This window comes from Urtica dioica, chromosome 2, assembly GCF_054948205.1.
Source record: "Urtica dioica subsp. dioica isolate 48M chromosome 2, U.dioica_male_clone48M_v1_H2, whole genome shotgun sequence".
Classification (NCBI taxonomy): Eukaryota; Viridiplantae; Streptophyta; class Magnoliopsida; order Rosales; family Urticaceae; genus Urtica; species Urtica dioica.
This window is the reverse complement of record NC_142757.1, coordinates 9,572,396-9,585,748: the sequence shown is the minus strand read 5'-3', so window position 1 is coordinate 9,585,748 and position 13,353 is coordinate 9,572,396. Positions and strand designations below refer to the sequence as shown.

At 52.4% G+C, this 13,353-nt stretch overlaps 1 protein-coding gene across 1 annotated transcript in view; it reads left to right on the top strand.

Moving 5' to 3' along the window:
• The first annotated feature begins 945 nt into the window (after nt 1-945).
• Nucleotides 946-13,353, top strand: part of LOC149404062 (uncharacterized) — a 33,898-nt gene continuing 21,490 nt past the window's right edge. The window contains exon 1 of the mRNA XM_089607380.1: nt 946-1,095. Within this exon, the coding sequence (XP_089463506.1) occupies nt 946-1,095 (150 nt within the window). The remainder of the gene's footprint in view (nt 1,096-13,353) is intronic.

Below are 13,353 nucleotides of genomic sequence, written 5' to 3'. Positions count from 1 at the left end.
TTCTACTCAAGAATTCTACTTAATTGTGATGAGTGGATCCATTGAATATTATCTATGTTTACCCTTCATGAATATCATCAACTAGATGTGATTTAGAAGCAATGTATTGACGAGGAGCTAACAAGTCACATTGATTCATCCAAAAGATTCATGACTCAATTTGGACACTGGCCAGTTCATTTATTCACATTTCAAGGAACAAAGCATGACGTGATATACATTGCATTTCAGCAATCTCGTACATGTATTCCATATCTATGAGATCTTCACAAAGTTAGTCATGACATCTTCATAACTTAGTACTTAACCAACAGATCTTGTGTATATCACATATTGAATCTAGAACTCTGACTTTCTCAAATGAGAATACGTAAGTTATGAAATGACATGTCTCTTTTCAAGATTGAGGTAAGCACGATGCAATTTATACATAATGACTCCGAGACATAAGAGGTTAAATGGTTTGTTCTTATACTGTCTCTAGAAGTGCACTGGTTAATTCAGTACCTTCAGGAGATACGTAGGAAGAGCTATAGAGTCTCCAACTCTCAATGCCTCATAACTAGACATCATAGATTCTCCTAACAATCAAACTGAGATCAGTAGCCCTTTGATCCTTAGATTGTGAAGATATTATTTTAAGTAAACCATGAAGAGTTTGTTCATCAAATCTATATTTAACTCTTCATTTGTTATTAGGTTTGTTTAAGGACTAAAGACTAATGTTTATCCTAAAGCTTCAAACAGACAAGGAAGAATGAATGAAAGTTTCAACTCTTTATTAATTATTCAGCAGTTAGAAGCAAGAGTCTTCGTGAGACTTTATTACATCAAATGTATATAAGTAATAACTACTACTCTTCTTGCGGGCACGAATGCCAACATTGCTTCCCCATGCAATAGCATACACAAAATGTTGGGGGAATCTCAACCTTTCCCTCGACTATGGGGGTGATTCCCTTGTGGTTGTCCAAGCCCGTCGTGGCGTTTTTTGGACAAATAGGAAGGGGTTCTAGTGTTGTCGCTCGGTTTTGGACACCTATTTACAAGGCCCAAGCGGTTAGCCCCACGGTCGGACCGACTGGTCTCGCTTTGGTTTGAGCGTGTCGGACTCGATGTCTCAAGTCTTCCCTTAGCTATTGATGGTTCCCTTGCTTGCCGCTATACCTGAAATAGACAGATAAACGGTAAACTCTAAAGGTGGAACAGAGGGGGTGCCTCTGTTTACATCTCTGACACTCAACATTAGTTGGATTGAGATGGAGTATAGAGGTTTTCGAGGGTGCTAATCGTCGCACTTGAGGGAACCGTTTTAATTTTGGGGAGGATGCGTCGAGAAGAGATAGCCTAAAAGGTCACGTCCTTCCTTAATTTTTTTCTTTTTGTACTATTTTCTGCACATCCCACGCGTCATACACGTGGCATGGGTTCTGTTAGAATAGATCTAGGATTAAGAAAAGTTTAATGCTTCTTCAAGCGCCAAAATTTCTTTAAACAAGTAAAAACGATTTTTACTAACCTAGACAAAGAGCAAGCACATGTTATATTAAATTAAAACTATTGAAGAGCAATTACTCATTTACTAACCTTTACGAAGCTTGATCGTTTAGAAGCTTGTGGAGGTTGAATCGCTCGTCTCCCCACGTAGGTCGCCTTTCTTCGTTCTTCGGGAATTTGAGTAACCACTAAAGTTTCTATCACATGAATCACTCGAGAGAAGAAGGATTTAGTGTGTGGACACTTTTATACACGACGAGTCAATAACGATTCTTAGAGTCGAAGAGCTAAAACAAAATGCTAGGTCAAATGTGGACCTAGGTGCCAAAAAACAAAAACAAACAAGAAGGGTTAGAGAGAGAGAGAAGAATGGCTAATATTATAGAGAGAAAAGCTCTCAATCTCTAAAATTGTGTGTTGTTAGTTGTGAATGAGGTGGGGTATTTATAGGAGAATTACCTGTTGTCGGCCCGACGAGGTCCGACGGCTCGATCAACATTTCGGGCGGCCGAGCAAGCTCACTCGGCCAATGGCCGAGTGAAACCCTACTTCCAGCCCACACTCGGCCGGCCCATCAACTCACTCGGCCAATGGCCGAGTGAGCCTTCTCTCGGCCCAGGCCCATCACTCGGCCAATGGCCGAGTGAACTTCTCCATATGTTCACTCGGCCAATGGCCAAACGAGATCCACCATGCTCACTCGGCCCATGGCCGAATGAGGCCTCAGACATCCCAGCGTGTTCGCCGGGCCAAGGGCCGAATGAAGTCTCCAGCCGGCCCACCATGCTCATCGGCCAATGACCGAGTGAGGCCCCAGGCGGCCCAGCACGCTCGATCGGCCGAAGGCCGAATGAAGCCCCCTGCCGGCCCAACAGCTCACTCGGTCGGCCGCTGGGTGAGTCTTCTCTCGGCCCAGACTCTTAACTCGGCCAATGGCCGAGTGAAGCTCACCCGGCGTCCATTCCTTCACTCGGCCATTGGCCGAGTGAATCTCCCTCGGCGACCATCGTCTCACTCGGCCATCGGCCGGCCGAGCCTCACTCGGCCGATGGCCGACTCAGCCTCACTCGGCCAAGGGACCCTCAATACGTCCCTTGGTCGCCTATAAATAGAGAGGTCCATCCCCTAGTCCAGGTAATCCGAATTTGAGTACTGAAACGCTGTCGAACTCATACCTCGCTCGTTTCTCTCAAGTCTCGACCTCTAAACACTAAACCCTCTACAAACCACCTCAATCCTGCTAATGTTGAGCGTCGGAGAGGTAAACAGAGGCAACCCCTCTGTTTCCCCTTTGTAGTTCACACCTTTCTGTTCACGTTTCAGGTGCTTGGACGAGATAGAGATCAGCTACAGCTAAGGGACGGCTTGGGATACCAAGCCCGACACGCTCGAGTCGAGACGAGACCACTTGGTCCGGCCTTGGGTCTAACCGTCTGTGACTCCTAAATCGTTGTCCGAAAAACTGCGACAACATTTTGGCGCTAGAAGGAGGGGATCTCTCGACTTTGACGACGCATTCCCTCTACAAGTTTTCTCCCTTTGCTCTCACGACTCTCGAGAGATGAGTCATATTCCCGCCACCTCCGCGGGTACCCGAGCGACAAGCTCGAGGTACGGTCTTCGACGCCTCGCACATCGTCTTGAAGGGCAACCTCGCGATAGCGAGAGCCAGACCCAAGACCCGATGAATGACCCCGAGGCCGAGCTCCGAGAGGACACGGCCCGGCGGCTTGCGGAGCTCCTTGACCGCCCCGGCGTCGACGGTACGCTCATAGCCGACCTCCTCGGCTATGACATTGAAGATAGGTCCGCCCAAGACGACTCCGACCCCGAATATGTGGGGGCGTCGAGGACCAATGAGGCAACGCCCAGCCTCGCCCCTTCACGGCCCGAGAGGTCTAACAATGCTTTGGCCGGGCCGTCGCACCTAGCGCGGCAGCAGGCACGGTCACATTCCCGGGGACTCGCCCCCTCGGTTTCAAGAGGCGGCCGAACACGGCCCCTCGCCGGGGAGAGAGCGACTCTGGTAGATGATGGGGCCGATAGCCAAAGCGCCCGCCGGATGGTTCGACCAAGGGCGACCTCGCCTCGCCCCGCGCCAAGCGTGGACCTTAGAGAGCGCTTGACGGCGCAGAGAAACTCCCGAGGGGAGGATCTCCGCCAAAGGCTAAACTCTCGGAGGGACGCGCTCCCCGCCGCAACTCTCGGCCGACGTCAGGCCAATGTCGTGGACCAAGCGTCCAAGAAGCGCCAACCGGTGACTCCCGTGGCCCCGACGGTCGGCCCCGCTAACGGGCTCGACATGGTCACAATGATTCAGAGCCTCCAAAATCAAATCATAGAAATGAGGGAGTCAGGGAGGCAAAGGCCGTACGGAGGGATCGAGGAATCATACTCTCCCTTCGCGGCACAAGTCCTCGCGCAACCATGCGTGGGAAACTTCAAGTTACCGTCCATCCCCCCCTACGATGGACGTACGGATCCCCACTTCCATGTCCAACACTATGAGACGTGGATGACGATGCAAGGGCAGACGGACGCCACCCTCTGCCAAGCCTTCAGCCTGACCCTCACAGGTTCGGGGTTTGAGTGGTTTCGAAGTTTGAGGCCGGGAAGCATCCCGTCTTTCCGGGCCTTACGAGAGGCGTTCCACGCCCGATTCGCCACCCTCGTGGCGCAAAAGAAACCGAAGACCCACCTCCTCTCTATCCGACAAGGAAGAGACGAGACGTTGAGACAATACCTCGCTCGCTTCACCGAGGAGTCTCACAAGGTCGAAGGGTTCGACGACAGGGACGCCATCACGGCGATCACTGAGGGAGTACGCACGAGCGACTTCCTCAAGTCTATTGTTGGCCAAGTCCCACGAGACATGGCGGAGTTAATGACGAGAGCCCGCACGTATATGGGAGTCGAGGACTATCTCGATGGCCGAGATGGCCGAAAGTCAGGAGGACAGGGGAGTCGCCGCCGCGACGATCGAGATGAAGATCGTCCCGACCCTCGGAAGAGGAGGAATAAGGGAAACCAGGCCCCTAACGGCCGTTCCCTCCCCGGGCCGAGGCCGCCACATGTCGATAGCTTCTGAAAGTTCTCGCCATTCACTCCTCTGAACACTTCGCCGGAGCGAATCCTAGCTTTGCACCGTGACAAGTTGGGGAGTCCAACCCCTCTCACGAAGGATCCCGCCAAGAGGGATCAAAGCAAGTACTGCGACTACCATCAGGATCACGGGCACCTGACATCCGAATGCTATCAACTCAAGCGTCAGATTGAGGCCCTGATTCAAGATGGGAAGCTGATAGAATACGTCCTTAGAACTATCGGGACGGCCGCGGCACACGGAGGCCGCCCGCGGCAGGGAAAGAAAGGTCCGACAACGGTGACTGTCACGGACCGCGCGGCAACCGAAGAACCGGAGAGCTCGCAACTTCACGTCGTGGGCGCGATTTTGGGCGGCCCGGAGTTCGGAGACTCGGCTACGCAAAGGAAGAAGTACGTGCGTGAAGTTTCCCAAGGGAAAATAGCGCACTACATCAACCATACGTACGAGGCCCCTCCTCCGGCCCCCTTCGAATCCCTGTTCTTAACCGGACAAGAAGCGGCGCGAATACTCCATCCACACAACGACGCGATAGTCGTCTCTGCCCCGGTCGCCAACAACCTCGTCCGGAGAATCCTGATCGACAATGGGAGCTCCGCCGACATAATCTTCAAGTCGGCGTTGGACAGGATGAAGCTATCCGGGATGAAACCGACCCCAATTTCAACCCCGCTCTTCGGCTTCTCCAGGGAAAGGGTCATGACGGAGGGAACTATCGACCTCCCGGTTACCTTCGGTACGCCGGGGGGGCTCGAGGTTACCCACATCGTGTCTTTCCTAGTGGTGGATCAGCCCTCGACTTACAACATCATCGTCGGCCGCCCGACTCTCAATCGGTTGAAGGCCATAACGTCCACGTACCACCTGATGATGAAGTTCCCGACCGAGAAAGGAATCGCCGTGATGTTGGGAGACCAATCCAAGGCGAGGATGTGCTACATCCAGGGCGTGGACGGAAAAGGGAAAGGAAAGATGGTGAGCACCGTCTTCCAACTCGGGGACGAATTCCCGTGCAAGATAGAGGAGGGAGGCACCTTCGGAGAGCTAGACCAAAGGGACGAAGTCGAGCGTCGAAAGGTGGAGACACCGGATGACCTCATTCCCGTCGTGTTGGACGACGCCAAGCCTGACCAAGTGGTCAAGGTAGGCGCCCAACTCTCGTCTGAAGTCCGAACCGAGCTCGCCACTTTCCTCCGAGAGCACAAAGATGTCTTCGCGTGGACACACGTCGACATGCCGGGGATCGACCCCGAAATCATGGTTCATCGTCTCAACGACGACAAGAGAGTGGCCGAGCACGTCCAACCGCGGCGTGCGTTCAGTGGGGAGAGGTACCAAGCCATTGGTGAAGAAGTTGACAAACTTCTCGCCGCCGACTTCATCAGGGAGGCGGAGCACCCCAAGTGGGTGTCCAATGTGGTGATGGTCAAGAAGCCAAACGGGAAGTGGCGGATCTGTATCGATTACAAAGATCTCAACAAAGCCTGCCCGAAAGACAGCTTCCCTCTCCCGAGGATCGAGCAGCTCGTGGACGCCACGGCGGCCCACGAGTCGCTGAGCTTCATGGACGCCTATTCAGGCTACAACCAGATCCGCATGCACGAGCCGGATCAGATTAAAACCACCTTTGTTACGAACCGCGGACTTTACTGTTACAAGGTCATGCCCTTTGGCCTAAAAAACGCGGGAGCAACGTATCAAAGGTTGGTGAACCGCATGTTTGCCAATCAAATTGGCAAAACTATGGAGGTCTACGTGGACGACATGCTTGTCAAAAGCCTCAAAGCCCACGACCACGTTCGAGACCTTGGGGAAATGTTCACGATCCTGCGACGCTACAAAATGAAGCTCAACCCCAACAAGTGCGCTTTCGGGGTCGAGTCTGGAAAGTTTCTGGGCTACATGGTGAGCCGCCGCGGGATCGAGGCCAACCCTGAGAAGATTAAGACAATCATAGAGATGAGGTCGCCACAGAAGGTCAAAGAAGTTCAAAGCTTGACGGGGAGGATCGCCGCCCTGACGCGATTCGTTTCCAAAGCCACTGATAGGTGCCAACCGTTCTTCAAGGCACTAAAAAAGATCGACGAGTTCGTGTGGATGGAGGAGTGCAAGGAAGCATCCCACGATATGAAAGCCTATTTCACCTCCCCCCCGTTCCTCGCGAAGCCAAAGAATGGCGAAACCTTGTTCCTCTACCTCGCGGTTTCCGATAGGGCCGTGAGCGCGGTTCTCATACGCGAAGAAGACAAGGTACAATGGCCGGTGTATTACGTTAGCAAGGCGCTCCTCGACGCCGAAACCCGATACCCCGAAATCGAGAGACTGTCCCTCGCCCTCGTCATGAGCGCGAGAAAGCTCCGGCCCTACTTCCAAGCGCACCCCATTGTGGTCCGCTCGGGACATCCCATCGAGAAGGCCCTTCAAAAAGGGACCTCCTCTCGAATGGCGATATGGTCCCAAGAGCTGGGCGAGTACGGGATCGAGTTCCAACCGAGAACCGCCATTAAGGGTCAGGCCCTCGCCGACTTCATCGCCGAGTTCACAAGCGCGCCGCCAACCAACGAGGGCGACGAACGTAGTAAGAGCACTGAAGACAAGGAGGACGACCACAGCGAGTCGTCGAAGAAGAGAACCAACAACCCGATAGGGCCGGTCTGGAACTTGCACGTGGATGGCGCGTCAAACGCCCGGGGGGCTGGCACCGGCGTTGTGCTCACAAATCCCGATAGGGAAAAGTTGAGATACGCCCTACGATTTGAGTTCAAGGCTTCCAACAACGAGGCAGAGTACTAGGCTCTGATCGTTGGCTTGGAGTTAGCGAACAAGTTAGGTGCCCAAAACCTGCGTATCCATTGCGACTCGCAACTGATTGTGAACCACGTTAAGGGCGATTACGCCGCAAAAGAGCCACACATGATCGCATACTTGTCCAAGGCCCAAAAGAACCTAGAGGCCCTGTCGTGGTTCGAGATCGTCCAAGTTCCCCGAGAGGCGAACATTGACGCTGACGCCCTGGCCCGCCTCGCGTCTGGGATAGACGAGGAGGGCGAAGGCAGCGTCCCGATCGAGGTACTAACCCGACCCTACGTCTCGAGAGGCGACGTGGGGGTAGTTGACGAGACTCCGCCTCCCTCATGGATGACTCCGCTCGTGGAATTCCTTAGGCGAGGAGTCGTCCCCGAAGACAAAGAAGAGGCCAGAAAGCTGAGAAGCTTGGCGCCGAAGTACACAATGAGGGAGGATAACCTGTTCAAGAGAGGCTATTCTATGCCCCTTCTCCGCTGCCTAACCGAAGTCGAGGCAAGAAAAGCACTCCGCGAAGTGCACGAAGGGGTGTGCGGAAATCACGCCGCCGGGCAATCATTGGCATTGAAGCTACTGAGACTTGGATACTTTTGGCCGACCTTGAAAAAGGACTCCCACGAGTGGGCCAAAAAGTGTGATAAGTGCCAAAGGTTCGCCCACATCCCACGTCAAGCACCGGCCCCATTGTGTCCAATCATTGTGCCGCGACCTTTCGCGAAGTGGGGAATCGACCTCATCGGTGAGCTACCTACGGCCCCGAGGCAATACAAGCACGCAATCGTGGCCATCGATTACTTCACAAAGTGGGTAGAGGCTGAGCCGCTAGCGAAGATCACTGAGGCGAACACGACGAGCTTCATTTGGAAAAGCATCATCTGCCACTTCGGGATCCCCGCGTTAATTGTGACCGACAACGGGAAACAATTCGACAACGCACGCCTCCGAGAAATGTGCGAACAACTGGGCATTAGCAAGACTTTCTCCTCTCCCCGCCATCCTCAAGCCAACGGTCAAGTCGAGGCGGTTAACAAGACAATCAAAGAGAACTTGAAGAAGAAGCTGGAGGAAAGAAAGGGGGCTTGGGCCGACGAGCTCCCCATGGTCTTATGGGCATACCGCACCACCGCTCGAAATGCGACCGGCGAAACTCCTTTCGCTCTCGCATTCGGCGTCGAGGCCGTGGTACCCGTCGAGACCAAGCTACCAACCTTGCGCATCGAGGAGTACAAAGAAGCCACCAACAACGACGCAATCAGGCTCGAGTTAGACCTCATAGACGAAAGGAGGTCGGACGCACTCACCCGACTTGCTGCGCAAAAGAGGAAAGTCGAGAAATACTACAACTCAAAGATCAAGCTGCGGAAGTTCGCCGACGGAAGCCTCGTTCTTCGAAGGGTGTTCCAAAACACCAAGGTGAAAGGTGCGGGAATTCTAGGCCCCACCTGGGAAGGCCCGTACCGTGTGCGTCGAGCCATCCACAACGGCACATACGAGCTCGAGAACATGGAGGGACTCATGTTCACACACCCGTGGAACGCGGAGCACCTTAGGCAATATTACCAGTAGATGTTCATTCGTCCATTTTTCGCTTTGTTGTTTTCATGTAATTTTCGATTCTAGCAAAGACAATTTAAAATTTCAAGTTCGGCCAACGGCCTGGGATGTAATTTTTGAACCATTTCAATAATTTAATAAATTACATTTCACTTCAAAACTTTGTATCTTAGTTTCTAGCCTCCTCTACGAGCACCCAAGAAACTCGGGGGGCTAAGGAGGATAAGGTGAGGATAACAAGCCCGCCTACTCCACTTTTCACGCACCAAGCAGTAACAAAACACCCATAAATCGGATCCGCGCACCGGACCTCCGACTTCGTACCCTCCTCGTGCGACGCTCTCGCACGGGTTGAGGTCGTACGCCGAGAGATAGCGAAACGTCGACAGGTTGGATCCGCGCACCGGACCTCCGGCCTCGCACGTCTTTCGCTGCGACCCTCTCGCACATCGATGCACCTTGCACACCGATAGGCAGCAAGACATCGATGGATCACGTCCGCGCACCGGATTGTCGATCCCGGCAGTCAAAACCCAAAACGTGACACGCGTACCAACAAGTACCACGCTCACTGGGAACTTCGAACTCGCCCCGATACGCACGCCGATAGGTAGCGTACTCGCCGGAGGATGAGCGCGACGGCCACCCAGCTCGCGCACGCCGATAGGCAGCGAGTCACGAATGGATGGCCGAAAATCGCACCCGCCGGATGACACTGGTCTAGCCAGCGTCCGCGGGAAACTTCGCCGCCAAATGCGGCAGTAAGCCGTGCCAACCGGTTACGCTAAGCATAGTAAGCCGGGCTCGTAAGACACGCACTATTCAAATTGCGCAAACCGATATACTGAGCATTATAGATCGAGAAAATAAGACGCGTAACGAATGTAAAAACTTCAATCAAAGAAAGACAATGTCACACAATCAAACCGACGAGAGAAACAAAGAAAGTACGATGCATGCCGAACAAATGAGAATCCGAAAGCAAACAATAGGTGAGCGCTAAACAATTGCGCGAAAAACTAAAGAAAAGTTGGCTACTCCGAGCCGAAATCGATATGCTCCTCATCTTCTTCGGGGCAAGAAGCGCCGAACCCGCCGACGGCTTCTCCATCCGGTTGATGGGTCGTCGATTGCGCAGCCTCGGCAGGGATTCGGGGATGCGGGTCGTCCTCCGGCAGCTCGTCGTCGTAAGGAGGGAACATGGTGTTAAAAAGGAAAACGTGGTCCCGCGAGACGCGTTCTCCTTCGCGGTCGCTTCCCGAACTCGCCTGGCCGCCTCGTAACGAGCCGCCTCCAACGCCAAGTCCCAGTCGTGCTCCAAGTCAGTCTTGGATCGCACGGCGTCTTCCTTCTCCTCGGCAAGGGTCTGCATCTCCGTCCGAAGGGTATCCCTCTCCCTCTCGACCTTAACCCGAGCGATCTCGCTCGCCGATAGTCGAGCATGGACGATGCTCAGCTCTGCATCCCGGCTCGAGAGTGCCGTCTGAAGCTTCTTCGTTTCCCCCAGGAATGTGTCGGCTGCCTGCTCCGCCTTCTCACGAAGCGCCTTCTCGGTGGACAATTCCCTGCGAGCTCGCTCTAGCTCCCCATCGAGCGCCTCAAACTCTTGGGCGGTGCGAGCCCCCGCTAGGGCGGCAGCGTGCGCAGCCGCCATGCTTGTCTTCTCCTTCTCCATGATTTGCATGCGTCGTAGCATATCTCGGAGAATGCGATCGCTCCGCTCTTGACGCGCGAGCATCTGCAAGCAAATGGAACGCGGATGATTACGATAAGCACGACAACCATACATAACACAAGCAAAACGAGTCATACCTTTCGGGCGTCGCCGATCCTGTTATGGAAGTGCTCAAGGTCGCTCGTCGTCAGCAGACCCTTGAAATCTCGCAAGGAGGTCTCGAGGATCCCTCGGGAGCATTGGTCTCTCAACTCTGCCGCCTCCGCTAGGAGCATAGAGTCCAAGCTGTCTGACACCGTCGATGTGTGAGCGCGTTTGTGGTCGGGCGGTGACCCGAGAGAAGCCGACGATGATGGTCGCTTGTTGGAGGAGATCGCTTCATTCCTCGCCCGCGATGGCGACCCTCCGCGACGGGCCTCAGCTGGAGGGCGGGCCACGGTCGTAGCGTCATCAGTGGGCGTTGCTCTCGGCATTTGTGTGCGCGGTCGATGATGCCGAGCCATGATTCCTGCAGAGGAGAAAAGAGCGTCTGTCAGTTAAAACATAACGATAAGCACAAATAATGGAAAACAACGATATCACAATAACGCGAAAGTATATGCGCGGCCAGTACCCCCCGCGTCGGGGGAAGGAGCTGACGAACCCCCCGCCTCGGACTCGGGATCCTCCGTGGCCCCCGCGTCGAGGCCAGGGCGCAAAGGAATATCGTCACTAGGCACGAACCACCCAGTCCTCGCCATAAGGTCCGGGGACTCGAAAAGCGATCCTTGCCGCCTCGAGTCGGGGACCGCTCCGATCACGAGCGCGAGTTCAGAGCTCTCGATGCCGTAGTCAGCCGGGAATTCAGCGACGGGGCCAATGGTGAGAGGTGCCGTCCCGAAGGCAGATTCGAACACCCACACCCAAGGGTATCGGTGTTTCGAGGTCAGCTTGGTGAGGATGGGGAATCGCTCCTGGTGCTGAACCTTGTAGAAGCCGAGTTTCCCGGGAACATCGAAGACGGCCACGAGATTCCTGATGTCGTCGGCCGTAACGGTTCGACCTTTCGCTCGGTGCAGCATCATGTGGCAGGCAGCCACCATACGGTAAAAGGATGGAGACATCTGGGCCGCATGAACACCGAGCCGAGCTAGAAGGTCCTGGATCACGGGCTGAAAAGGTAGCCGCAACCCCCCGCGAAGACTAGCCTCGTGGACGGCGGCGCATCCCTTCCGAGGACGAGTGGGGAGATCTTCAGGCAATGGTCGCAGTAGCGACACGGACTCCGGGATACCGAAACGTTTCCTCAGACCTCTAAAGCTCGCGAACGAAAGAGAACTCGGGAAGTCGACGCCGGAACAGTCGAAGCCGTCCCAAATCGCTGATTCTCCGATAGGGAATAACGATGCACGTGTTGGAATTGATCTAGGGTTTAAGAAAAAGATTAAACGCTTCGGGAAGCGGCGGAATTTTAAAAAATTTCTTTTCAAGTAAAAACAGTTTTTACTAACCTAGACAAAGAGCAAGTACATGTAATTAAAACCTATTATGAGTATAGAAGTTTACTAACCTTTCTTGAAGCTTGAACTTTGTAGAAGCTTTTGGAAAGTTTGCAACGCTCGTCTCCTCGCAGCACGTCTCTCTTTCCTTCCTCGGCACCTCGAGCAACCATGATAGTTTCTATCACTAAATCACTCGAAAGAAAAGGAATCAGTGAGTGGGCACTTTTAAACACTACGACTTAAGAACGAGTCTTGAAGTCGCAGAGCTAAACTCTAGGTCAAATGAGGACCTAGGTGCCAAAACAAAATCGAAAATAAACTAGAGAGAGAGAGAGGAGTTCGGCCAAAGTTCTAGAGAGAGAGTCTCTCAAATCTCTTAAACTTGGATGAATGAAATGTGAGGAATGAGGCTCCTATTTATAGGAGGAGGATTACCTTCAAAAGGTAGTTTCCTCTTTTCCTATTGCCTTGCACGTCCAACATGCCTCATGAAGGCTTAGGATTTGTTTCCTCATTTGATTTCCTCTTAGTTGGCCGAAAATGCACTTTCCTTCTTAAGGAAATTTGTTTCCCCTTTATCTTTTGGCAAGTATTTTCATACATCAATGCACAAAATAAACTCTCTTTCCCACTATGGCATGAACGAAATTCAGCCTTATTTTCCTTGGGTTGGACGAAATTTGAGCTTCTAGAAGGAGCTTCTAGATGTTTCTTCATTTGTTCTTGACAACATAAGAAAAGCCCATTAAGAATTTTCAAGTAAAATTCTATGAAATGAAATTAATCCTCAAGGCCCAATTACACTAATATGGCTGAGTAATATTTATTTCATTTGTCATCATATGACAATGTCAAAAAAAATTTATTGACATTTTTTTCGTCCTATGTCCAAAAAGACAAAAATACCCTTTTGACAATTTTCGTAAAACTGTCTCGTTCTTGTTTTGACTTAGCTTTCAGTTTAACTATTCCTACTCGATGTGATTCGTGATAGTGACCTCATGGACCCAAATGAACAAAGCTTGAGCTAAACACTTGGACTCAAAAGTTCACAAACCTTTTCCAAGTTTAGCTTAATGCCAACTGACTCCACTAAAGAGTTGACACTGAAAATCTCTCGGTTCAAATGAATTTATTTTCTACTCAAGAATTCACCTAATTATAATGAGCGGATCCACTGAATATTATCTATGTTTACCCTTCATGAATGTCATCAGCTAGTCGGGATTTACTAAATT